The sequence below is a fragment of the Lepidothrix coronata genome, unplaced genomic scaffold (genome assembly GCF_001604755.1).
Source record: "Lepidothrix coronata isolate B3197 unplaced genomic scaffold, Lepidothrix_coronata-1.0 Scaffold147, whole genome shotgun sequence".
NCBI classification, from domain to species: Eukaryota; Metazoa; Chordata; class Aves; order Passeriformes; family Pipridae; genus Lepidothrix; species Lepidothrix coronata.
The window spans coordinates 1,164,683-1,192,154 of NW_016690327.1; the positions used below are offsets into that span (position 1 = coordinate 1,164,683).

At 43.2% G+C, this 27,472-nt stretch overlaps 1 protein-coding gene across 7 annotated transcripts; it reads left to right on the top strand.

Annotated features, from left to right (window-relative positions):
* ZMYM4 (zinc finger MYM-type containing 4) lies at positions 1-27,472 on the top strand. 7 transcript variants are annotated; one of them, XM_017828263.1, is made up of 31 exons: positions 1-172; positions 1,962-2,034; positions 3,091-3,206; positions 3,864-3,906; positions 4,295-4,819; positions 6,363-6,430; positions 7,004-7,174; positions 9,827-9,905; positions 10,624-10,876; positions 11,473-11,647; positions 11,761-11,973; positions 13,660-13,810; positions 14,436-14,551; positions 14,680-14,952; positions 15,456-15,597; positions 15,853-16,025; positions 16,128-16,278; positions 17,339-17,479; positions 17,772-17,809; positions 18,422-18,566; positions 18,742-18,860; positions 19,209-19,380; positions 19,977-20,030; positions 20,146-20,325; positions 20,858-20,952; positions 21,073-21,244; positions 22,703-22,854; positions 23,344-23,455; positions 23,850-24,098; positions 24,730-24,859; positions 25,719-27,472. In XM_017828263.1, exons 5-31 carry the CDS (start codon positions 4,318-4,320, stop codon positions 25,924-25,926), a joined length of 4,434 nt encoding a protein of 1,477 aa, XP_017683752.1. In that variant the 5' UTR covers positions 1-172; positions 1,962-2,034; positions 3,091-3,206; positions 3,864-3,906; positions 4,295-4,317; the 3' UTR covers positions 25,927-27,472. The 7 variants fall into 7 exon arrangements, with proteins under 7 accessions (XP_017683752.1, XP_017683751.1, XP_017683755.1 ...); XM_017828262.1 differs by lacking the exon at positions 1-172 and having other exon boundaries at positions 735-2,034; XM_017828266.1 differs by lacking the exon at positions 1-172 and having other exon boundaries at positions 735-2,034; positions 4,295-4,408.

The following is a 27,472-nucleotide window of genomic DNA, read 5'->3' on the forward strand; positions in this document are numbered from 1 at the left end:
GGGTTATGCTGTGAGTAGAGGGAAAAGGAAACTCCAGGCAGGCTGAGAATCGTCTCTGACTGGTTTTAATTGCAGTTTTCTTAACATCTGCTTCCTTTCCACAGTTCGCTTATGGATGCAGTAGAGCCTAGGATCAAACTTCAGAAGGCTTGCTAGAAAGATGTGTGTCTGTGTATGTAAAGGAGTTACACTGTTTTGTTTATTTTTAAAAGAAATTCTCTGTTTTGCATACAAAGCAATAGTATAGCTGTGGGCAGCTTCTCTCTTCAGATTGCACAGAAATAATCTATTATTTGTTTGATCTGTGGATGCCATGGCAACATTGAACGCTGTCGAGGTTTGGAGCAGGTTTTTAGTTATTTCAAATTAGCACGTTGTGTTGAAGTGTGAACAGTGACCTGTCCCCTGCTCCCAGCAAAGGCAGGTTGGTGCTGAGGCTGTGACACTGTACCCCAGGAGTCTCATGTACATCTATAAAAAATAAGGATATAACCGGTGGAATTTTAATTTTTTTAATGAAAGCAGTGCTGTCTTTATGTACAGAGTAATTAATTTAAAGCAAGTCACATTGCTTCCAGGAATACCTCATTGTTTTGGCACCATTTCTGTGTTCTTATTTCATTTATTTTGTTCATATATTTAGTTTTTACAGCCTGAGTAGGCAGAGCACTGCTTTGTGTGCAGTGCTAGCTACTGAGATAGTCACTAAGAAAAATACAGTCTAAACCAATGAATTTTTCTGATACTAAACATAAACTGTTCTGTCTTAAACTCTTAGGGAATCCTTACTGCTTAAAAGCACTAAATCTGATTAATTATTATTATTCTCTGGCAAAATGTGGGCCGAAGCAATTGAATGAAGGTGTTTTAAAATATTATATTCTTGAATTTTGTTTTACAACTGCAAGTGTGTTTTGAGGACTGAGCTGAGGAGTTGAAGCCTCAGTATTTTAACTGAAAACTTTCAGTTCCTGATACTTCCCTTCTGTAGTTAATGAGGATTTACTGTGGGATATTGAGATGCCCCTTCTTAGCTCTGTCAAAAGTGACCCAGAGGAAACACCATCAGTTCCATGTTTGCCCCTCAAGTATTTTTGTTCCACTCCTCACCAAATCTTAAAAAATCTGAGGAGAAGAAATAAAGGGAGTTAAGGGTGGTGGTGGCTAATCAAAGGAGGAGGTGTGAGAGAGGGAATGGCCTCGCAGAACTGTAATGGAATTATATACAAATAGTAAGCTGGGCATTGTTTTTACATTCCTGTGTAGTACAAGACCATAATCCATTTAAAAGCCAACTTATATGATTGATTAAAGTGATAGATTTTTATGTAACTGTTGATATCCAGAATTTCCTCCTGAGAAGGCAATAAACACGACTGTAATAGGGACGAGGAAGGGCCTACACGTGTATATAACTGAGAGAATACCCCACACTAATGCAGGAGAAAAATGAGCTCTCATTTCAGGGATAGTCCAGTTGTAGACTTATGGAATGAGTAATTTATTGGGGAGATATATATAGATAGATATGTGTATATTTAGGGGTATATAGACACACACACACACACACACAATCATCCAAACACTTCCCCTGGTTTCCTCCCTGTGAATTTACACTATGTGGGAGTTCTGATGCTGTTCACCATCAGCAACTAGATGGAGGCTTAGATAAGGCTGCTGGTGTTGTCAGATGCTGGAGTTCCTGGTTTATAAATATTTCCAGGGAAAGCCTTGGAGCACAGACACAGATCTTCCTCTGTACCAAAAAACCTTTTAAAGGAAGAAACTATCCAAGATGATCTCTCCTCACAAAAAAAAAAAAAAAAAAAAACAAAATAGGGTTGTTTTTTTCTCCTAGGATGACTTTGTTTTGGGGAAGTTTCTTGGATTGCTTCCAGGTAGATTTTAAATGTTTTCCAGCTTGTCCAAAATATTTATGGGAGTCCCTAATGCTCTTGCAGGTGGTGCCTTGTGCTGACTTGCATGTTGTTCTTTCTTTGAATGAAGCAGTTAGAGAGATCCAGACTGCAAAATGTATCCTTTTCCTAATAGCAGCATTCCTGGGGTTGTCACCTATTGATAAAAGATTTGTTATCTCCAGAGGAGGAGGAAGAATGTGTAGGGTTTGGATGTATAGGGCACCCAGGGTTGTGTAGGACCTGGAACACTTTCCCACAGGTACTCTGGATCTCGAAAGAGTTAAAGAACTACTTTGATACAAATCTACTCTGAGCAAAGGATGTGCTCATGATTCATCTCAACTGAAAACTTCCTCCATCCTACCACCAAATTCTGTTGTGACACTTTCGGGCAGGAAGCAAGAAAAGGATGGAGGAGGGTGGAGACAAGGACCTGGGCTGTTGTTTTTGCCTCCCAAAGCTTCATGCTCTGATCTCATTATCAAATGGCAACAAGTTCCTTTTCATGTTCTTCTCCAACACAGCCCACCACCACTGTCCTTGTCCTCAGCAGCTTGTGTGAGCACTGAGGATATCCAATATTTATGGGGATTAATTTTACACGGGTGTAAACTTAGTTGACTGTGAATGGACTTCTAGATCAACATTAAACTTGCATCTGGAGACACTCCTGGGATCATTACAGCAGGAACAAGCCTTGCAAACCTTCCTGGGAGGTGTTTCCTTACTCTTTTTTTCCCTGTAGATAGTTACAGAGAGGAGACCTGCATCAGCCTTGTGGAAGTGTGGTTCTGTATTTCACTTTTCCAGCCTCAAGTATCTGCTCAGAGAAACTAGAAAGTTTTGGTGCAGTGTCCAGTTAAGTTGATAACTCACCATGCTGGACAGGTCCTGACTATTCCACGTGTGTCCAGGGAAGCTGAAGGAGGTACCTTGTCTTTGTAGGCCTGCAAGTGGTGTTGGAAAGGGACTGATGGACTTTTTGCCATCAAATGACCCCCGGGACAGTGTCCTTTGTCATCCTTTCCCAAAGCTGGCTGCTGCCAAACTGATAGTTCCCATCATAGTCCTGTGGAATATCGGATTTATCAACTACATGACTTGAGTTAAATGAAATTAAGGCTCATCCCTTTGCTATCAAATCCCATTACTTTCCTTAAGATGGCTTAAGAATTGCAGTGTGAGCAGGATCTACCAGGAAAGAACACGTAGAGCTGTCGACGCGGAGAACGGAGAGAGGGTTTAAATGAATTACTGTTATCTCTTGGGCAGAAAGGAAGGCTGCTGGTGAGTGGGACATTCTGAAGGAAACTTTAATTATGCTTCTCCAGGCAGCATCCAAGCATGCTGTCAACTTTAACATCTGCCAGAGGGTGTTCAGTGCCAGCAGGTGTTTGTGCAGCACTCAGCCATCAGCTGGTTCTGCCGTGCCTGTGCTCACACTGGCACACCTTGTCTCGTGCCTGTGGGGAGGTGAAGCCTCACATTTCCCTGCTCCTGGAAAGGGGACATTCCCTGTCAGAGAGGGGAAACCCTTGGATGTGCAGCCCACGGCAGTGGAAGCTGCATGTGCTCCTGGTTTTCCATGTACAGTGTTCAGAGGGAATGAAGGCTCATGGAGCATCAGGGAGGGCAGATGTGTGGCCTTGACCTGGATCTCACGTAGAAGAGGAAATTGCCATTCCCTTCCCTCCCCTCTCTCCTCGGGGAGGCAACTCTGAAAAATTTCTGAATTTTCCTTGTGTGCCTTTTCTATGTGTTCTGAACTTGTTAGAGTAAATGTGGCTTCTCAGTGAGGTAACAGTCTAATTCATAAATATTTGCTTGGGGTAAGGAAGGAAGGAGGAGGAATTGTATCCTTCTGCTTGGCTTTGATCAGATACGTTTTAGCAAAGTACATGGCAGCTGACCAAGATAATGACACAGTGCTTTCCTTTTTTACAGTTTGAAGATAAATCTGATGCTGTGTTTGATATTACAGAAAAATGTAAGTATTTCTGTTTAATTCTCTAAGGTTTCACAAAACATTTCCTGGAAGTATCATTGCTGCTGACCAAGACTGTCTTGCCCATTTCCCAGCCCTTGCTGCCCATTCCCTCCCTGCATTGCCTTCTCCTCAAGTGAGATGGATGGAAATTAATGTTTTTTCTTGCTTTGGTTAATTTTACTCAGTTCAGCTTCTGCTTCAGAGTGGTGAGGGGAACTGAACTGTCTCCATCAGCAATGTTTTAGCAGCAATGTTGGCCCAAGAAGGCTGAGAGTGTTCCAGGAATTGCAGCATCAGCCAGATTAGCAAAGGACACTCCCCCTCCTCCTTTGTAACACATAAAGTTGGTCAGTTTTCCGAATGTTCACTGGGTTTTTTTTCTCCCTAGGTGGTGAAATTCTGGATGCAGAAATGTCTGAGGACACTGACAACTTAACACCCGCCCTGGACAGCTTATCTTACGGGATATCGAATCGAACAGGAGCTGAGAACTCCCTGCAGGGTGATGATCATGATTATTTTCTGAACTCTGGGGATCTTGCAGGCATACCTGTTATTGGGAGTGACAACGAAGAGGAGCAGAATTTCACTCCAAAAGACACTCTTTCTTCAGCGATTCCCGATGAAGATCATCTGGAAGAGGGCAAGAGAGTTCCAGAACACGAATTGGACAGCGAAAAGGAAATTCAGATGCAGAATGCAATCCAGAAGGATCTCCCTTCCCCCTTTGAGCAGGGCCCTGTATTTAAATCCCACCGGAAGGATTTTAGCATAACCCGAGATAACGGCAAAGAGACTTTTTCAGCAAAGGATAAGAATAGAGAAGGACATTTTCAAGAACGTGAGAAACGGTTGGAAAAAATCCCTAAAGATATGGATTCTAGGTTGAAAAGCAGTTTTCTTGACAAAGCAGGTAACTGTTGCCATCGTAGACCTGGCTGCCCAGCACAGAGGAAGAAAGAACTAGACAGGAATTAGCAACAGGGCCAGTTATTGAAAACATCACCTTGTTGAAGAGAACAGGCAGAGCCGTGTGTAGAGAGCAGTTATGAAGAACCCTGAAATCCAATGAACTCTGCTTAGGAGGAGGATTTGCAGAGCATTAGGGGGGGGTCTCATCCTCCCACAGCTTGTTATAGAGCCTCAACATACCCTTTGTTGTTGTGGTTTCCTAAACCAAGCTGGGTGACAATTCGAGCTTCCTTTTGGTTTTTCTCACTGTTTTTTTTATAGACCATGGAACTCCTTCAAAGAACAGCTGGTGAAGCTTAGGTTAAGTTGATGGCCAGTAAAGGTTTCTTTGAGCAAAGTACCAATTCTTCATTAATGTCTAGATGTTTAAAGCAGTATGGATTTGATAGTAGCATCAGGAAAAAGCTTGCTAGAAAGGTATTAGTGTCTGCAGGAGATAAGCCAGAGTGTAGCTTGAGATCTGCTTTTCCTGGGAGACTGCTCTCCTTCTTCCTCAAATACTCATGTCTTGGACCTTGTCCAGCCAACATGGAGAGAACCAGAGATGCCTGGAAACCCTTTCTCATTTGACAGTCACCGTAGTCTTGCTGCCCACACGCTTATTTTTGACTTCCCAAGCTCTGAAAGTTCCAAGCAGAACAGTGAATGAAGGAGTTAAGAATAACCAGGCTGGAACACGTGATTTGATGTTTTTCAGCAGAGGGAGGGTGAGCCAGCACATGAGGGCCTCCTGGCTGCTTGTCCACATCCACAGTTCTGAACTTTACACTCGATATGTTCAGCAACAGCATCTTAAAGTCAGTGCTTCCAGGTGGCACCAGTGAGAGAGGAGCAATAGAGATGTTTTTAAAATAAAGAAGAGTTAAAGATGTCTCTTTGTTTTTACCTTCAGTTAGAGATCAAGGGGAGAATATTTCTGTACAAAATATGTATTTCAGAAAATTGTAAATACCTACAGTTAAAAATCCTCTACAGGTAGAGTAGTCAGTAGTTAAAACAGGAGTGGTGAATGTCCATGGGTAGCATCAAGTATCCAGGCAAATCCAGGTTTTCTAAAAGATATATTTTAAAAAAAAAGCAGAAGCTACTATTTCATGAGAAGGGGGAAAAAGACTAAAGATCAGAACAGCAAAGAAGAACCTGAAAGATGTTGCCCTGAAAAGTATTTTTGGATTTAAATGTCAAAACAGGGGAGAGTTCAGAACCTGCTGGGGTGTGGAAAATTCTGAATGAACAGTTCGCCTTGGAATTTTACAACCATTTTGCTGGAATGGGGAAATAATGATCCAATAGAAAAGTAAAAAAAAGGTCAATTCTCTTTAGGGATTGCCATCTCTCTGGCAGGGAGGAGAGAGGGAGTAGTTTGATACTGGTGAGGTGCTGTCAGACTCTGGGGTTGGGGAGCAGGATGAGACTCTGATAGTTTGAAAGGAAATGCCTTGGAACCTGTATTCATTTCTATTTAATGTATATGTTTTCCTCAGTTCATAATCAAGTAGAAGAAACATTACGGACGCAGTTAGCGCCACAAACTCCAGAAACTAACTTCAGGGTAAGCTACAGACCTTTCAACCACTTTTGCAAGTGCAGCAATGTGCTGGAATAATTCAAAAATACGTATTTTGTATTTTGAGTGTAAATTTGAGTGTCAAGGAAACTGGTCTTCTGACTCTTAGACATCTGTGCTACTTAAACAGTGCCTGTAATTTTGTAAAATTTTGCTGAGCCTCTGTTTGGATTGAGGATTCTTTTGGTAGCCACTTTCCTGTTCAGCGTGGTCTGAGTGACCCGTGAGCCGAATCTAGACCTGGATGCATCCACCTGACCTGCTGCCTTTTTTCCACATGAGCCAGGGAACAGCTGTATCCACAGGAGACACTCCCCAGCAACCAACTTAGAGAGCTGGGTGGCTTCTGCTTCGGCCAGAGGAGTGGAAAGGATTGGGGGTGGGATGAGAGAGGGGGCTGCAGGGAGGTCGAGGCAGCAGCTGCTGCCCAGCACTTCTCCCACCTTCCAGTGGCAGGACCCAAATCTCTTGGTCTGCACCACAAACTCCCCTTGGCAGCAGCCCAACTCCTCATGGCAGATGCAGGAGGGTGAATTCTTTTTCATATTATTGTTTCAGGAGTCTAGCTACCTATTTTCTAGTAAGGAATCTATTGGACAAGAGCTGGGGAATTCCTTTGCACGAAATATTAGAATTAAGGAGGAGCCCTTGGATGACGAATATGATAAAGCTATGGCCCCACAGCAGGGACTGTTAGACAAAATTAAAGATGAACCTGGTAATTCTGAGGTAAGTTTCCCGTCGCATTTCTCATTTTGGTCTGACACTGACCGCATAGGCTGAACATAAATTCAGCACTTTATTTGGTTTGTTGACCGAAATTTAACTTGAAGAACATAGTTTAGTAGAAGGATTTTTCCCTCTTATACTACCATAAAACCCAACCCTCCCCCAACTTTTTGATGTCTTGTTACCTTGTTGCTGAAAATGTTTTTGCTTTTCAGTTGGAAACAAAGCCAAGTGCTGTAAAACTTCTGTTACTAAATCTGTGGCAATGTAGACACTTTATCTCAGTCTAACTAGGAAATAAACTGTAAATCACATTTTGTTGAATACCTTGTGAGTAGTCACAGTTAGAGATGTGAGTTAAAACAGTGCTATTCCTGCTCTTCCCTTAAAGGATGTCTTGTTTTAAATTAACACTCAGAGATCTTAGCAAAATATTTAAGTACTTACACATCAGTAAGGTCAATTCAAGCATGTGTTTAATTCTCATTGGAGACTGACATTTTTTTATGATGATGCAAGTGAAAACTCAATGACTGCAGCCTGGAGAAGGTCTGCCCTAGGAGTGAGGGGTGCTGGGGCCAGGATTGCTGAGCTCAAGCCAATCTCTGTGCCACTGGTTTGTGTGTGACACCAGGGACACGAGCTGGGCTGCAGTTCCTGTCTCCTCACTGCTCATCTTTGGGCCACCTGCCAAACTTCACGTGTTAAAGGTGTGCAAAGTTTCCCAAAATGATCCATCCCCTTGCACTGACACGGCAGTGTTGGTGTGCCTGGGCAGGCATTAGTTTTTAGCATCACTCTGTGTCCTTCTGCTAAACCTCCCCTGCTCTCTGGGCCTGTCTTCCCAGCAGTTTTTCTTCTTTCCCCGTAATACTCTTAATAAAGAAGTAAATTATTTGCAACTTCAGATTTCACTGCCCTTCTGATTTCAGTCTCTGGGGGATTGTTTGGGTTTGTTTTTCCTTAAGCCTACAGGATGTCAAACCACGTGTAGGGTAGTTAAATCTGTCTCTTCTTTTGTCCTCCCAAGATGGCATCTGCTGTGTGGATTTGTGTGGAATGCAAGGCGAGATGTCTGTGGTTATCAAAGATCATGTTAATAAGTAAAAATGAAGACTTGAAGAATTTAAATGTCAAATATCGTATGGTTCAAAATATTCCTTCCTGGAGTAAAATCCTGTGATTATCAACTCTGCCTGATACTGGAAAAGTAGGAGAACTGAGTTCATTTTGTTTTGCTTTAGATTGGAATTAATATGGGGGAGGTTTGGGGTTTTTTTAACATTTCCTGAAAGATAAGAGCACTTCTTGCTGTAACCAATAGTTGGAGCTGAAGGTTTTTGGCTTTCAGCACTGCTACACCGCTGTGAAACTGCTTGATCATGCACAGTTGATGTCAGGATTTGCCTCCATTTCTGTTCCTAGTATTGACTAAAACTGCAGTTAAAATGCTTAAAAAACTGTATGTCTGCAAGTAACTGTTTTTTAAATAATAATAATGATGATAATAATAATAATAATAATAATAAAAATGGTGCTTTAAATCTCCTCACAGCTCACCCATACCCAGCTTAGAACTTCTCTTAGCTGAGATTTGAGTGTTTCAGTTGATGGTTCACATGATCAGGGAACACCACTGCCTGTTCTCCTGGGAAACCTGTTGAGAAACAGTTTGGTTGTCTTAGAGTAGAAACTTTCAGCTTTCCCTGGGAGTAAGAGAAGTGTTCTGTGCTGTGTGGAGGTTGGTGTGGGATTCTTAGGAGCTGGTTTAGGCTGGGGGAGCAGCTCACTGTCACTGGGAAGGGAGGGTTTCCCTTTGCTCAGGGACTCTGAAGTGGCTTCCCTGGCAGCCAGGCAGAGCTGGGAGTTCAGAACATGCCACCCCACCTCACTGCTCCCAGAGGACTGTAAGGAGGTTAAATCTTGTCATCTCTGTAGTTCCAAGAGATTATGCTTTTCAGCCTATTAAGATTTCCACGTGGAGAGTTCCAAGCCACTTTCTGGCTCGGATTTCCAGGGAGAGCAGGGGCAGGAAGCGTGGTGGTGTCAGGAGGAGCTGCTGGGGATGAAGGCAGTCATTTACAGCCTGTCAGCTATTCCACAGGCAGCTGTCCATCCTGCACCGAGTGTGAGGTGGTTCCCCAGGCTGAGCAGGGATGTGATGGTCTGGCTCTGATGGTGCCAGCTTTGATCTGCTGCCAAGCTTCACCTTTGGCTGCTCCATGGTCCTGACTCCTGGTTAATACAGTGCCCCTCAACAAGGTCCCAGCTCTGTTCTTTGCTGTCCTCCATGAATGTGAAAATTAAAGCTTGTTTCACAGGACAGGGGCCAGGGCTGCAGAGCACTTCCAGGTGGAAAGTTTGTGTGAGTGAAAAGCAGAGATTTCCTAAAGCTTTGGCTGAATTCTGAGGTGTCTTGGAGTACAGCTGGAGAGGGCAGCCCCACTTCTCCATCCGTGCACCCCCCAGGTGTGGTTTGCTGTGACCCTCTGAGCAGGTTCTGTGTGTGGTGCTCAGGCAGCAGAAATGTCACCTGGCTTAGGACTCTCACTCCTCCTTAGGGTTCAGTGCAGCATTGTGAAAGAATGGCAATCATGTAAGCTGTGATTACATGTGTGTATTTGTTCTCCTTTTCCTTTCCCTTTGTTTTAGGAGTACGGCCAACAGCCAAAATCTCAGGAAGGGGAGCTGAAAATCAGTGCTGTATTTTCAGTCAGTGGCAATCCTGTTGGTAAGGAATAGGCAAGACTAACTTCATTTAAACCTGTAAAATATGTCACCTTTGCAAATAGTCCTGCAGGTTATTCTGCATTTCATTTCCTATGTCTGACCCCAGTAGGAATAAAGAACTAGTTTGGTTTAGAGACAATGAAATTGAGATTATAAAATAATTGTATTTTTGAGGCATAGGAAAATTGAATGTGAAATACAAGGAGAATTGAATGTGTTAAATGGCCTCAAGCTGAAGGAGGGCAGGATTAGATTAGATATTAGAAAGAAATCCTTCCCTGTGAGGGTGGGGAGGCCCTGAGTATCTGTGGTTGCCCAGAGTATCTGTGGCTACCCCATCCCTGGGAGTGTCCAAGGCCAGGTTGGACAGGGCTTGGAGCAACCTGGACTAGTGGAAGGTGGCCCTGCCCATGGCAGGGGGGTTGGAATTAGATGAGCTTTAAGGTCCCTTCCAACCCACCCCATTCTGTGATTCCATGAAAGGGATGCTGAAAGTGCATTCTTCATCTTAATAGTAGTTAAAAAAATCTGCTATGCAGAAACCCAGCACAGGGCATGTATTTCTGGAGAGTTCATGTGCTATTTGATCCTCCTCTAGACCCTGACAACCCAAATAAAGTCAGGAGCCTTGTGCTTGCCCCTGCACACAGTGAGTTCTGTGTAATGGATCCGTAACACTTACCCTGTGTTTTCTCTGTGTGGTTTGTTTTTTTTTTTAGCTCCACAGCTGTCATCAGGTTTCCAGCCTGCTGTGGCATCCTCTGGCATGAGCAAAATGCTCCCTTCAGTTCCAAGCACAGCTGTTCGGGTTTCCTGTTCTGGCTGTAAAAAAGTCCTGCAGAAGGGGCAAACTGCCTACCAGAGGAAAGGCTCGACCCAGCTCTTCTGCTCCACACTGTGCCTCACTGGATACACCACTCCAGTTTCTCGCCCACCAGCTTCTACCAAGAAAACCTGCTCAAGCTGCTCGAAGTAGGACAATGCCTCAATTTGTTCTAGTCATAATTGATATTTGGGCAGATAATGAAAGCCTTCGGTGCTGGTTTTGCGCCTCTCGCTGCTCCTCTTACACGTCCCTTCAGAAACTGGTGCTGGTGCTGTTCCTTGTTAATTGGTCTGTCTGCTGGCAGTTCCATTTCCTTAATTGGGTGTTACATACACACATTTAAAAGCCACTGTGATGCAGAGTGTCTTTTTTTGATTTAAATGAGCCAAATATGAAAAACTGTATTTCAAAAGGCCCTACGTTTTCCTGCCATTGGGAAATGTCATTGCACTCTCAAAACCACTAACAAGAGTACATTCTCCAAAAGTATTTTATGCTTTATTTCTTCTGGAGGAAAACAGATTTATGAATCCCTAAAATGAAGCAAAACGTGGGTGAAGTAATGTATTCAAGGCCGAATATCTCCTTAGATTCTAAAAAAAATTTGACTTTTTGATCTGGCTCCATTCTGTGATCCAGCCTGTGCTGGAGAATGTTTAGTCTCCAGAAGAAGCGAGGGAGCAAGCTGACACAAAAACAACATTAATCCTTTATCTCTGTGTTTGTTTTTCCTTTTCCATAGAGAAATTCTAAATCCAAAGGATGTAATCACTGCCCAGTTTGATAACACGGACTCCAGTAAGGATTTCTGCAGCCAGTCTTGTCTGTCCACGTATGAACTGAAAAGGAAACCCATTGTCACTATCCACACCAACAGCATTTCCAGCAAGTGCAGCATGTGCCAGAAGAACGCAGTGGTAATTGCAAATTCCTTCATTTGAATTTCCTTAGGTCAGCACAGCTCGCTGTCTGGGAGGTGAACACTCACATTCCTTGTGTCCTTGCTGAATGTTGTCCCTGTCCCCCCCAGATCAGGCACGAGGTGAACTACCAGAACGTGGTGCACAAGCTGTGCAGCGACGCCTGCTTCTCCCAGTTCCGCTCGGCCAACAACCTGACCATGAACTGCTGTGAATACTGTGGGGGGTACTGCTACAGTGGCTCTGGGCAGTGCCACATCCTGCAGATAGAGGGACAGTCCAAAAAGTTCTGCAGTTCCATATGTGTGACGGCCTACAAGCAGGTATGTGGGACAGGACAAGGGGGATCGGCTTCCCGCAGCCGGAGGGAAGGGTCGGATGGGGTTTGGGGAGAAATTCTCCCCTGGGAGGGCAGGGAGGCCCTGGCACAGGTTGCCCAGAGAAGCTGTGGCTGCCCCTGGATCCCTGGGAGTTGCCCCTGGAGCAACCTGGGCTAGTGGAAGGTGTCCCTGCCCATGGCAGGCGGTGGGACTGGATGATCTTTAAGGTCCCTTCCAGCCCAAACCAGTCTGGGATTCCACAATTCTATGATTCTGTATTTGGACTGAATACTAAAAATATGTCTTGGAGATTTGGGGTGTTTAGAAACACCCAGTGTATTAGTAGATTATGGCAGTTACTGGGTTGGTCTAAGGTAACTGCTTTTGCCATTTCATGGAGGAACAGTCATTAAGGTTGGAAAAGCCCTCCAGGGTTGTCAAGTCCAACCTTCAACCCAATGTCACGATGCCCATCAAACCATCTCACCAAGTGTCACATGTACTTGTGTTTTGAACACTTCCAGGGATGATGATTTGCTTAATCTTTGCCCAGACATGTTGCTCTGTTTTTTCCTTACCCCTGAACCAGCTACCAGAGAATTCCAGTGTGGGAGAAGACACACTGTGACTGTTTTCAGTCTCTGAGATGCTCCCTGTTTGAGTATTTTTTTTTATTAAATTAAATCATAGCCCTTAAATTAAGTGGAGAGGAAAAGTAATAATCAATTGATAATTATGATTTTAATTTATAAACTTTTCATATTTGTTTTTTATTATAATGTATCCTCTTAAAGAGCTGACCATTTGAGGCAACATTAATTTGTTTTAATAGCTCAGTTATTTTTGACTGACCTATCTTAATGCAATTACTTTAGGAAAAATTGCCCTCTGATAGGAGAGTGTAACTTCATTTTGTGACTTGACTCTGCTGTCCCATTACTCAGGCCACTTAGGCCAAGAAAGGCCTAATGAATTAAAAAATACCCACATGGTAAACGTATTTCATCCAGAAAATTGCCTCCAGCATTAGCTGGCCTCTGAAACAGATCTGGAAATGAAATTAAATAAACTGGAAAGGATTTCATGCTGCTTTTGCATCACACATCAGAACCCCACATATGATAGTTCTCCTGGAAATACAGTATGTTCAGTGCCTATAAGGTTAAGTCTGATCTATTTTTAATTGACTTTTAAACAGCATTCAACTCAATTGTCAGGTAGATTGTGATAGTTTCTGGGGTTTTGTGGGTGTTTTTAAATCCTTAAAAGCTTATACTCTGTTCTGTCCTGTGAAGAGCTGGAATAGCTGGTGAACAAAGTGCATTTTTAAGGCTGTCAAACTAAAATAGTCTGGTGTACTAATTCTCAAAGTTTATTCTGAACTTAGAGACCTTACAAATCTTAAATACAGAAAATGTGTCCATGAAAGTCAGGCTTCTCTCACCTGTAGTGGTGTTTGCATTGGAGGCCTTTGCCCAGACAGCCTGGTACTGGTTAAACTGGGGTGGGGAAGCTCAAACCAGAACTCAAATAAGTGCATCTGCACCATAAATAACAGCTGTAAAACGAGTGTGGTTTCAAACACACCAGCACATTTTATACGTGTTTTATATGTTACTGATAATTCCCAGGTTAATAAAAATTTTTCAAAAAAATTGAAACGAATGACCCATTTCCCTGTTCCCACAGAAGTCAGCTAAAATCACCCCCTGCACACTGTGTAAATCTCTGAGATCTTCAGCTGAGATGGTGGAGAGCACAAACAACGTGGGGAAAACGGAATTGTTTTGCTCTGTGAACTGTTTGTCAGCATACAGAGTAAAAATAGTCTCTTCTGCAGGTAAGCTTGTCCTTTCACTTCTTTAGAAGCTTAATTTCACAGTGCTCATACCCAGACTTTATATGTCCTGAAAGTTAAGGCTGATATTCTTTTTTAAGGGAAGTGCTGAGATGGGAACATAAGGAAGGACTTTCTACTATAGGTAAACTTAGCAGTGACAGTACAGCCATTTCAGTTTTGGTTTTAGGGAGCTTAAACATGATAATCAACCTTAGATCTGTTTTCTGCTCTTGCAAGTGCAGCTGGTGGGTTTCCCAGCCACTTGTGTGGACATACACCATGTCACTGCTGGGGCTCCTCTGCCCTTGTTCTCTGGGGTGATGAGTTTGTTACCTCAGCCCAGTGTTGCAAGGAGCCAGGCAAACATCTTCTCAGCTATTTTTCTTGTGGAAATAGAAAAATGCTTACTGACATCCTAGGAATACTGGGAGATTAATTAAATTTCTGGCAAGCAACAGGCACAGCAGCTGCAGTGTCTGCTTCTGAATCTGCAGAAATGTCATCTCGGGCTTCTCTCTGTACCTTGGCTCATCATTCAGACTGTTCTTGTATGCACGGTGCAAAATCATCTGTGATACAACCTGATGTTGCATTAATCACTTTTTCTTCTCTGTTTCACCCTCAGGTGTCCAAGTTCAGTGCAACAGCTGTAAAACCTCAGCCAACCCCCAGTATCACTTGGCCATGTCAGACGGGAGCATACGCAATTTTTGCAGCTACAATTGCGTGGTGGCTTTTCAGGTGTGGCATTCCAGGGTTGCTTCTTAGCTGAATTAACAGAACGCTGAATCGGTGGTGGAAGTGTCTGGGGGTGCTGGGTAAAAGATGTAACCTTGCAAAGTAAAGCCTGATCCTTTGCTTCCCTGCAGAACCTGTTCAACAAGCCTTCGGGGCTGAAGTCCTCGGTGGTGCCGCTGTCGCAGGGTCAGGTCATCGTGAGCATCCCCTCGGGGACGGTGGTGTCGGCTGCTGGCACCACCTCCACGGTGTCCCCCAGCTCCACCAGCACCTCAGCTGCTGCAGGGCTCCAGAGACTGGCTGCCCAGTGCCAGCAGGTCACTTTTACCCGCCCTTTTGTAAAACTCAAGTGTCAGCACTGCAGCAGATCGTTTACAACCAAACCTGAGCTGCTTGACTACAAGGTAATCGAGATCAGGGCTTTTCAAGCTCTCTTTTCTCAGCAGAAAGCCAAGGAATTGTGCTTTATATTCACTGGTCTGTCAGTACTGCTCTGTTGCTTACTATGAGCTGCTATGGAGGGATTTGGAACTGATTTTGGTATTATTTAATGATTATCAAACTAAATGCTGATACGAGCTCTGTGGTCTTAAAAGCAGAAAAAAAAAAAAAAAAGACCACCAAAAACCCCCAAACTAAATGATTGCCTGGCTAAAGAAACACATTCCCATCTCTTGGACCCAGAGATGATCCTTTTAATCCAAGGGCAAAGCACACTGGTGAGGGTTTTCTGCAGAAAGTTCTGCTTTATTGTAAAGCTAAAGGGGAGATTCATTTGCTGGTGCTGTCTGTTGTTGATTTCCAAGGGTATAAATATGTTTCTGCGTTTTTATTAACGGTTAAAATGTATTATCTGGGATGTGACTCATTCAGACATTGAAACCAAAACATTCTGGCTGTGTTGCAGGGTAAAATGTTCCTCTTCTGTGGGAAGACCTGCTGTGATGAGTATAACAGTGTGATGGCTTTGTGTGAATACTGCAGGTTTGAGAAAATTATCAAGGAGACAGTGAGATTCTCAGGCACAGATAAAACGTTCTGTAGTGAAGGTAAGAAAGGGCAAACCCCTGTCTCAGAGAAATCAAGTGTTTTGCCTTAAAATTATTGGTGATACTAAGAGAAATCTAATATTTTTAAGTTAGAAATCTGGTTTTTTAGGTTTAGGAACACAGAACCTTCTTCACACTTAAGATTTTAATGGTATGTTTGAACAAATTACTACAGACATCACTAAATACAAGAACCGGAAGTGCTCAGTGGTTGCCTTTTTGGTGCTGAAGAATGTTTTTGCTGTTTCCTTTCAGTTTGTAAACTGCTCTATAAACACGACTTGTCAAAGCGCTGGGGAAACCACTGTAAGATGTGCAGTTACTGTTTACAAACTGCCCCCAAACTGGTGCAGAATCACTTTGCGGGGAAAACGGAGGAATTCTGCTCAGAGGAGTGCATGTCTAAATTCACAGTTCTGTTTTACCAGGTAAGCAGTGTTGTCACATCCTCCAGCAGAGGGTTTTTGTCCACGTGCTCCTCGTTGGTGCTTCCAGGTGTGTTCAGTTCGTCCCTCGCTCTCTTTTCCCAGATGGCAAAGTGTGACGGGTGTAAGAAGCAGGGCAAACTCGGCGAGTCCATCAAGTGGCAAGGGGAGATGAAGCATTTTTGCAACCTGCCTTGCATTCTGCTGTTCTGCAAACAGCAAAGTGTTCCTGACCCTCCACCCCCAAACAACACAGGTAACCCGGGCTGGGCATGGTGCTGCCTGTTGGTGTGTGTGACACTGAGATGGATGTTTGCTTGGAAACTCAATTCAGTGAACTTTTTAAGATCTGTCTTCTCCTGGGGAGTTTGCCTGTTGCTGTTGGATGGGCTCAGGTTTAGATCTCTCTTACTTGAGGCAGTTTCAAACTTCCTGCAGGTGTGAGGTGCAATTGCTTCATATGCCAAACAGATTTTAGAGAAGATGAACCAAAAGCACTTGGTTTTCAGACACTTCCATGAAAAAAGGCCTGTTCTCTTGGGGTGAAACGTACTGATCTGGTGAAGGCATGTTAAATATGTCACTTGTCTTGATAACACAGAGCAGATATGGTGGAATGTTAATTTTCAGTTAACAAAAGCAATCAATTGGTGAAATTAATAGAGTTAATGGCTGTAAATACAGACTCACATATATGCACTTAAAGCAACCAGTTCTGGGCAGTCTGTGGGCATAGGAAGAGTTCCCATTTCTGTGTCATTAAGTGTTGATTCTTGGAAGTGTCATTCCCAAGGTTAATGAGGGCTGTAGCTGTTTCCTTGAGCAGGTGGAATGGAAATGAGGGTGGGAATGAAGCCCACTGGAACAGGAACTGTGAGTTTCTGTAGGGAATGAAAGGCAAAGAAAGGCCCACAAAGACAGGAAGAGGAAGGGAAACAAGAAGCAGGAATATCACTGATCCTAAAGAGGGGCATAATCTCCCACTGAGTGATGGTGGCTGTAACAGTAAGGTACCCCAAACCAATAAAGTATATTAACTGGAAGTTTATAGTGTGCACCAGGCCACAGTCAGCTTTTCAGCTTGGTGCACATCTGCTGCTTACACTGGTGGGAGCTCTTTTCCCCCTCTTGCTTTGTTTGCTTGTGGAACCAGCTCCTGTTTAAACTGAAATGCTGCAGCTTTACACCTTCATCCCCTTCTCACAGCAACCTTTTTCATCTGGAGATAAATCTGAAGGGGGGGTGTTGTTTCAGAAATGCTATTTTACAGATTATCTTACTGCTTATTTTCATTTTCTTCTGCTCACTGTGTCCAGCAAACCTTTCCATGGCACCTGCCTCCTCCTCAGGCCCTCCTTCTTTGAGAAAGGACTCAACCCCTGTCATAGCAAACGTGGTGTCCCTTGCAAGCACCCCAGCTGCCCAGCCTACTGTTAACTCCAACAATGTCTTACAGGGTAAGGCAGCTGAATACGATGCCTGTGCTTTTAAATCTCTATTCCTGAACATTTATATTTGCTCAGGGATTTTTTTTCACTGAGGACAACAGCCACTTCTTCATTATTCTTCACGTCAGTGCAGGTGGTTGCATTTGTTCTTCCTTTATATAGGTATAAATACTGACTTGAATTTATGTACCTAAACAGGGAATGAGTTTTAATTGGAATTCTTTTTCTTGACCTTGGCAGAATATGGATTATGGTCCTTGATAAGTACACAGGTTATTGTATGGTTTTTTTTTCTTCACAGGTGCAGTCCCTACTGTGACAGCAAAAATAATAGGAGATGTAAGTTTTACAAGAGACTCTTTTTTTCTCTCTTTCACCCAAATTGTATCAGTAACAAGTAAAGTATTTAAGAGTTTTGCACTGTCATTTTGGAACTGCTTTCCCTGGTTATGATTGGGCTTTAAAATTCATCCAGCTTGCAGATGCTTTTTAAAAAATGGATAGCACTTATATGGCATAAAAGTTCTGTTGTGTCTGCTGACAGATTGGATGATTTAAGGCAAAGCCTGTCAGATTGTAGCTCTTGAGGTGTCTGTGGTTCTCAAGTAATTCAGTGGTTTTACATCACTTTACTCAGTTTTTTAGGTATCTGTATCAGACTTTTAGTTATCAAAAGTATCTTAACTCCTTTTTATATCTTTGCCATCAGTAAGATTCCGAGATCAAAAGTTTATAGTGGTTATTTGACTGCAGGAACCCAGTATTCCTGCAGATCTGTTCACTGCACTGTTAACAAAATTACCTGGTTTTGCAGTAGTTTTTAAATGATCATTTTTATCAGCAAGTAGAGTTTTAAATTGTTCAACCTCCCACAGCAGAGAACAAACACTACTCCTATGTTATCTTTCAAAGCGATACCGACTCTGCCCTGATTTTGTGTTTTCCAAACAGGCAAGTACCCAGACAGATGCCCTGAAGCTCCCATCATCAAAACCACCCAGGCTTCTAAAAAACAAAGCTTTATTGTGCAAGCCAATCACACAGACTAAGGCCACCTCCTGCAAACCTCACACACAACACAAAGAATGCCAGACAGGTGGGTATCTGGTCTCCTACCCCTGCTGTAAAAACCTGCATTGCAGTTGAGAGAGTAATACATGACTCATGTAGCAGAGTATTATTTAATGTATTTTAAAACCTTAACTAGTTTTCAGGTGGTTGTGTGTTGTTCTTCCGACCATTTTTGGTTTGTTCTGTTTTTGGTGTAACAGAAGCAGCGCCTGTTCCGCCCCAGATCGTTGTGGTACCTGTTCCTGTACCAGTGTTTGTGCCAGTGCCCCTCCACCTCTACACTCAGTACACACCAGTTCCCCTGGGGATGCCAGTACCTGTAAGTTATGCTGCAGTTCACTACAGAAGTCAGTGGTTTCCAGTCTTGTTTGGTGTCCAGCACAACCAGCACAGTGTCACTGGGTGTTGTGTCTGCTCCTGCAGGCGGTACTTGGAGTCCTCCAAGGCATTTCCCTCCCTATTGCTTAATGTTTGGTTAAAAATCATCACACAAAACTGCCAGTTTGTAGGGAGAGTACAGAACAAGTTGTCCTGTCTGGAGTTATTTTAAAATTAATTTCAGTAGTCCTGAGATATATGTAAGATTAAATGAGAGGAATCTCCCTTGTGTATTTGCTGTTTCCCTTCAGCCTTAAGTATGGTCTGATATTTTCCACGTGTTCCATAGATACCAGTTCCCATGCCCTTCCCAACTACCCTGGATAACGCTGATAAGATCATTGAAAATATTCAGGATGGCAAGGAAAAGGTTTCCATGAATCCATTTGAAGCTGATCTCCTTCAGATGGCGGAAATGATTGCAGCAGATGCGGAGAGAGAAAAAACACACTCTCATGGTGGTAGGTGGTGGTTTGCAAAAGGAGATGAAATGCAGTGAGGGGAAGGTCCTCTCACCACAGAGATTTCCCTTTCCCCCATCCTGGGTGCTGATTTGACTTGTGTTGACAGTAACAGGTTACTAGAGGTAGTAATCTCCAGATCAGTACATCATGTGTTAGAAGGAGGAGCCAAAATCAAGAAGACAGAGCAGCTGTTTTAAAGCAGTATTTTCCTATCAGGATTTCTATGGTGAGTTCTTGAAGGGTGGTGCAGGTCAGAGTGTGCTGGATAGTGACCAACCCATATAGTAAAAATTGAACAAGCTGAAAAGAGATGAACAGAATATCTTTATTTGTCCAAAGATGACTCAAACAACAAATGGGGAGGGATGGAAACCTTTGGAAAAGCAAGCATAGGTTAGTTCTGCATTTCTGTTTCCCCTGCAACAGCATGACCAAGGTAGAAAGCTACTGGGAGAACTCCAGTAAAGGAGAAGACACATCATGTGTGTTAATATTATGAGCTAATACATATTTTTTTGGTGTGCAAAGTATTTTATGTTAGTCATGTAAGCTGTCAGTCATGTGTAGATACAGATTTCCTTCTTTCTCCAAAGGATCTCAAACATCTGAGCACGAGCTCTTCCTGGACCCCAAGATATTTGAGAAAGGTCAGTCAGTATTTTTTTTTTTTTTTTACAAGTGGATGTTGATCCTCTCACATCTTTTCTGGCAACCCCCTGGTTTCTGCCTTTCCCATGGTCTGTGTGATCCCTCTCCTTACAGACCAGGGCAGCACCTACAGCGGAGACCTGGAGTCCGAGGCCGTGTCCACCCCCCACAGCTGGGAGGAGGAGCTGAACCACTACGCCTTACGATCCAGTGCCCTGCCAGAGCCCGAGCCAGAGCTGAAGCAGTTCTCCAAAGGGGATGTGGAACAGGACCTGGAGGCAGATTTCCCATCAGGTCAGTGCAATATGAAGAAAAGCTCACTGTCCTGTTGAAGCACACACGGTTTTCTGCATGAGTGTTGTACCAGCAGCCTGCTTGTGTGTTATCATGGAGTGAAACTGGGTATTTAAAGCTGCAGTTATCGATCAGCTCTACTAGAAATTACTACTTTAAAAATATTACTGGTATCTTTAAAGACAGCATTCTGCAGAACCCCTGACAGGAGTAGCAGGCAGCCTTGCTTGACTCCTTTAACTCATCACTTCTGTGTCCCTGGGTGTAATCCATGTGAGTGGGGGGTCAGATCATGTTTGCCTGAATAAATAAACCCACTGTTTCAGGGGGTTTTTTTGCTTCTGCTGAGAATTTACTTCCTTTTTACAGAAAATGCATAGATTGCTTAGTCATTCGAATGTCAGCATTATTTGAATATACAGCTGTGATTGCCAAGAGTCAGGTGTTCCATAGTATCTCAGTGACAGTGACACTTCTACCTGGGCTGCTAAATCATGTAATTAAACTCTTCATGGTGTTGATTTGACTTCAGACTCATTTGACCCTCTCAGTAAAGGACTGGGTTTGCAGTCACGTTCGCGGGCAAGGCGGAGACACAGGGACGGCTTCCCACAGCCAAAAAGAAGGGTAAGGAAGCACTTCTGGAACTGGAATTTGAAATAATAACATCATGTGCACTAATCTGAGCATCTGTGGATGAGGAGCCTGTTAAATGCTGATTGTTTTGCTGTGCTGGTTTGCCTGCAGGGACGGAAGAAGTCTGTGGTTGCTGCGGAGCCCCGGAATCTCGTGCAGGGCTCCTACCCCGGGTGCTCTGTGTCTGGGATGACCCTGAAGTACATGTACGGGGTAAACGCCTGGAAAAACTGGGTCCAGTGGAAAAACGCACAGGAGGAACAAGGGGACCTGAAGTTTTCAGGTGAATTTGTCTCAGTGGAAACAGAAACACTTAGTTGAAGAGCACTTGTCGTGATATGTTGTTCAAGTGAAAATTAGGATTAGATATCACTGAGTTTTACAATATCCATAAGTGGAGAACAGATTTTGTGGAATACTGTCTTACATTTTTCCATGCATTTAAAAATCATGGCTGTTACATTCTTAAGTGATCTGCTTGCTTTAAAAACAGGCTGTAAAACATTAGAAATGTTGGTCTTTTAACCTCCGATTTGCCTTCATTTGCACGTAGTGATTCTTCATTTGTAGCAGAGATGCCTCTTATGCAGCTGCAGAGCTTTTCTGAGCTAGTACAGAGTCATAGATTTATCAGGCCATAATTCTAAGTTGACAGCACCAACTTGGCCCATCCTTTTCATCTGTAGCTGGCGCACTCCCAAGGTATTTGTTTGTCAGCAGAACCGTTTGCTGTAAAATAATTGTGTGCTACAACATCAAAATCTTAGCACCTTATCTCTAGGCTTCACAGCTGGAAAGAAACATTCCAAAAGTCTGTGCTGCAACCTGCCTGAAATTAACTTCATTGCTCCTCTTGTCTCACTGGGGTGACAGATAATAATGACATAAAATGTCACTTTTGTTTTTCCAGTGATGGATTACTTTATTTTTTTTCACAAAAGCCCAGCAGTCCTGGGATTTGGCAGTGTCTGACTCCCCTTTTCCCTGTCTCAGATCTTACATCATTGCACTGAGTTTTGTGGGCAAATTTTCAGAGTCAAGCAGAGAATTTAAGTTAGGAATAGAACTGAGCTTTTTGGGGATGGTGAGGAAGGAAGAGAGCAAACCATAATAAATACTTGTGCAATGTAAAGAACTAAGCATGACAGGACTTGTATAAGAAAGATCCCAAAGGGAAAAATTCTAATTAGGATGAGATCTGCTTTTTCATCTCTCATTTGAAATTTTTGTTGCCATTACATGAGAGCAGCTGGGGTTTATTTCCCAGAAGAGGAGTAATCACATGAGTTACTGTTTTCTTCTTGTGGCTAAGGAAGTATTACAGTTATTTCCAAGAAACTGTGCCCACTCTCAGAAAGATTCCCTGCTTGCTTATTCCCAAGCAGGCACTTTTTAAAGTGTGGAGCAGCCAAGCCTGGTGATTTCACTGTAGATCATTTGATTGATTCCTGGTTGCTCTGCTTCCCTTTCCAAATCCCCCACGTGTCCCATTAAACTCTTCCTTCCTTCTGCCTTTAAGAAGTCAGATTTGCTGCACTCAGTTATGTGCAGAACTGTTAGGAAATGCTCAAGGCTCTCACTCCCCTGAGTCCAGCTGGAGAGGGGAAACCTCTTTGTCAGCCCATACAGGGTCGTTCATGTGTGAGAGGAGATTCAGGAGCTCTGCCTACGTGAAATAATAAGGAATGTGTGAAGGTTTAATCCGTTGAATTAATTTTTCCAATGATTTTCCTGGCCCCAGTTCATCCTGTGAAGCTCAAGGAGGACATTCTCTCATGCACTTTTGCTGAGCTGAGTTTTGGCTTGTGCCAGTTTATTCAAGAGGTGCGGAGACCAAACGGAGAAAAATACGATCCTGACAGCATCTTATACTTGTGCCTTGGAATTCAGCAGGTAACTCCAAGGATTAGGGGGATGCTGGGAACAGACAGAACTTGCTCTGGCTATTTATGCTTTACATCCATAGTCCCACATAGCAGCTTGGGTTTTGTAGAGGAGGCAACGACGTCTCTTTTTTGTGCTTTATTCTTTGTCTTAATTCCGTATTTTACTGATTTGTCTTGACTTTTTTATGCTTAGAGAGACCAAGTTCTTCTGTCCTTGTAGGAATGTGATGTGGGGGGCTGGGTGTTCCTGCCTAGGCACAAAACTTTGGGTCTGGAACCATTTTGGACCTATTTAATATATAGGAAAGGTCTGCTGTAGGGTGGGATGTTTTAGATCTAAAATAATTGCATGATGCTCTTCTAATATATAAAAGTTTACATGGGAGGGGTTACCCAGGAAAGACTCTCAGTGGCAAGACCTGTTGTGTCCTGAAGTATCCTCTCTGCAATGTTATTTAATCACCAACTGTGTGTCTCCCTGTTTTTTCTCTCGTAGTACCTATTTGAGAATGGTAGAATAGACAACATTTTTACTGAGCCCTATTCCAGGTTCATGATTGAACTTACAAAACTTCTGAAAATCTGGGAACCTACAATTCTTCCAAATGGTAGGACAATTCTTTCCTTTGGTGTAGCTGCATGATGAAGCTCTGTCATAAATTAATGTTTTCTCATGCTCGGTGTTATGGGAATTACACATTTTTGGAATTGGCTGACTGTGGTTTAATACAGTGCAATTAGAACTTAGTGAGGATCTGCTGGTGTCTGCAGTGTTCCTTTGTATCCTTCCCCTCAGGTGTTGGAAGATCATGCTGTTCCACAGCTTGGTTCTCCATGTCCCTCCTGTGTTTCTGCATGCAGAATTCTGATTTTGTTGGATTAAAATTGCTTATAATAGGTGTGAATTTGGCCTGATATAGGGTTCATCAATGTAGTTTGGCTGAAAGAGGACTTTAAAGCATAAATAACTATTTTCTTTCTTTCTTTGCCCGTCCCTTCCAGGTTATATGTTCTCAAGAATTGAAGAGGAACACTTGTGGGAGTGTAAGCAGCTGGGTGCATATTCCCCCATCGTTTTATTGAACACCCTTCTATTCTTCAACACCAAATACTTCCAACTAAAGAATGTCAGTGAGCACCTGAAACTGTCCTTTGCCCATGTTATGAGGCGCACCCGAACTCTGAAGTATAATACTAAGATGACATATTTACGTTTTTTCCCACCCTTTCAAAAACAAGAGGTAGAATCAGGTGAGTGCTCTCTGACCATCGGGGTTTGGGCAATCAGGTTTGTGTTGTCTGGATCACAGAATTCATTGTATTGTCTGCTTCTTTTTTAAAAAGGACTGGGGAGAAAAAAATGTGTTATTCAGTAAGCAGAGCTATGCATATGCTGTTCTCCTGGACATTTCCAGTATTTTTCACTGGTTTAATGGTATTTTATAACATCCTCGACTGGCATGAAGTTTTATTAACTACTGCATGAGTTAAAGGCCTTTTCTGAAGTCCTTTTCTCAGCACTTCCATATTCTCGAGGTTTCGAGGTCCAGACCCTCACTGTGCCTTTTTAATTCCCAGATTTGTCCTGGGTCTGTGTGGGGAACAAACCTGGCAGCCCCAATTGAGAACAGCAGTTAGGGGCTTGCACACGAGCAGGGACTCTCCTTTTGACCTCAGAGGCAAAGACAGATTTTTGTTCTCGGTTAATTTTGGTGTTTGGGAGAGGGAAGTGTTTGATCCTGTGGGCCCCTTCAGTTCATAGTTCCCGTGTGTCTTTGGGTGGTGCAGAGTCACCCCTGGGTGCTGGGCTCAGAGACCTGGGCTGCTTCTGAGGGTGCTGCTTTTCCACTGAACTTCTGTGATGCCACTTTTGTGTATGCAGATAAATTATCCGTAGGCAAAAGGAAACGCAGCGAAGATGAGGAGAGTCCAACAGCAGTGGAGATGGCTGAGAACACGGAAAACCCCCTGCGCTGTCCAGTCCGACTTTATGAATTCTACTTATCAAAATGGTGAGTGACAGAACCTGATCTTTGCTCTGTGTGTAGATTAGAGCAGGCATTTGGGCAAGGAGCCCACCCAGACCTTCTGTGCCTGTGCTGTGGCTCCTCTCTCCAATTGCTGATCCTCGGTGTGAGCGGAACCATCCTGACAGGAATTCCAGCAGCAGCACTGCTGTGACCCCCAAATAGGTATTTTTTGTTACTGGTGTTGAGTCAAGAGTGGACTTACAGGGAGAGATGTATCCTTTAAACAAATAAATTCTTGGTGTAAATGTAAACTGGGGGCATTACTACAGTGCCCATGGCATTCTTTCCCTGAATTCCCAGTCTCCTTCTTTTGAGGAGATTGTAACTAATACCCCAACATCATAATTCCTGTGAAAGAAGGAGGAAGGAGTGTGAATTAAGTAAAACTCCTGATAACTCTTGCCTGTCGAGATGTGAGATTAACTTGTATTTAGGAGTTAGAAAGAAGACTATAACAAGGACATAGATATAAATCAATTCTGGAATCCTAGAACCATTTTCATTCAGAGATTGGATGTCAAATGCATCCATCAATCATCCCATTGCCAGTGCCATTAATTGGATTGCACTCTGATCAAAGAACCATTGCTGTAAAGAAGTCACTCTGATTTCCTTTGTTTCTTTATGACCAACTAACGCTGAGAGACTGGGAAACAATTTAACTGTTCCCTAAGTGGAATGAGGGAGACCATCTAAGAAAAAGATACAAGTGACACTGTTTAAATTGTAATTTTGTCTCAACGTAGCTTTGATTTCCCTGCTGGTTCTCTTTTAATTTTTCATGAGTAAGGCTGTGAATGCAGCCCAGTGTTCCTAAAGCTTCCTCTCTCTCCGTTGGCAGCTCTGAAAGCGTGAAGCAGAGGAGTGATGTGTTCTACCTGCAGCCCGAGCGCTCCTGTGTCCCCAACAGCCCCATGTGGTATTCCACACTGCCCATAGACCCAGGAACCTTGGACATCATGTTAACTCGGATTCTTATGGTGAGGGAGGTACACGAAGAACTTGCCAAAGTCAAATCAGAGGACTCTGACATTGAGTTATCAGACTAACCGAAGCGGGGTATTTTCCTTTGAATACACATCAGAAGCACCAAAATGTGAATACGTCCAGCATTTGGAAAATGTGTATCAAATAGGCCAAGAAAATGTCACCTACAGGCAGATTTTGTACCACAGTGGATGTACAAACTGGAACTGGAAGGAAGCAAGCTGTATAAGCTGCAAAACCCGACGTCCTGTGGCACCGACCGATCCTCGGAACAAATCCAACTCAGCTATTGGAGTGGTGCATAAATCCTTTATCTGTTTAGGATTTTTTAAAAGTTGTGAGATATTTTTAAGGCAAATGGTTGTGTAAAATCTCCCCTTGCACTGTTGGGCACGGAGAGCTAGACTGTGGCTCAGGTGACTCCCCAGCCTGCTGGCTGGCAGTCCTTGCTGCCAGAGAACACGAGGATCTTCCCAAGGATCCGAGAGAAAGGGGTGAGGTTTGGACAAACAGACACCTTCCGTTATAAATACACCTACACATACACTCTTATAGTTTTTTTTTTAATCTGGGATCAAGTGTTAGGAAGGCAGGAGCCACTGGCCATCCAAATGGACAGCTCTGGCTGCTGTGGGATGGTCACAGGAGGCCAGACTCCGGCTCTCACTCCGGGCTCTCCTCTGCTGGAAGAGGTGCTGTAGGTCAGATCCGGGGGATGGACAGCAGGTGATCCTGGGCCCTGTGCAGTCCCTTCCCCAGCCCAGGAGCTCTGCACTCTGTCCTTGCAGTCCAGCCAATCCTGTGGTGCACAGAAGGTTTTTTTCCCTTAAGGCAGCTTTTCCTTTCTCCTCTTTCCCTCCTCCTGCTGTTTGGGTTATTTTGTGAGGTGAATCCGGAGAGGGCTTTGTCATTTCAAACAGAAATACACACACACACTCTTTCTCTTTCCACCTTTGCAGTGTTGTGCAAAGGATGCAGTATTACTTCTGACACCGGAACTGTGGTAGAAAATAACCATGTGTGTTTTTTTTTCCCACCCCACCCAAAGAGATTTAGTCATAGTGTTGGAAATTGAAAGAGATTTTTTTAAGGCTTGGCTGTTACTGAGTCTTTTAGAAGAGAAAAGCTCCCACGTGGTGTTTAGAGGACAGGACATTATCAGATACTCTCTGTAGCTCTGTTTTCTTAAGCTCTAGACATGTGTTTCTGATGACCAGTGATCACAAATTCATTGGAAACCCAAACTGTTTTTAAAGAAGAGAACTGTATGGTTTTTATCTAGCTCTGGTCAGTTATCCATCTTCTGTAACAGGGGTCTGATATTTGAGCTTGTCACTAAAGTTTCAAGAGAAAAAAAAATCAACAGCCTTGAATTATATTTCCTTTTTTTTTTTTGTTTTGTTTTGGTTGGTTGGGTTTTTTTGTTTTTAATTATTTTTTTAGCAGTTACGAAAGTAATTTAACAAAAATAAAATCAGAAAGTAGTCTATTGACGTTGTGTACTCGGTAGTCCTGTCCCTGCCTGTAACAGATTTCACTGATGTATTTTTTAATACAGAAAATTATGTGAAAAGTAAAACCTGCCCCTGATTCTGTCTGATCAAAGCC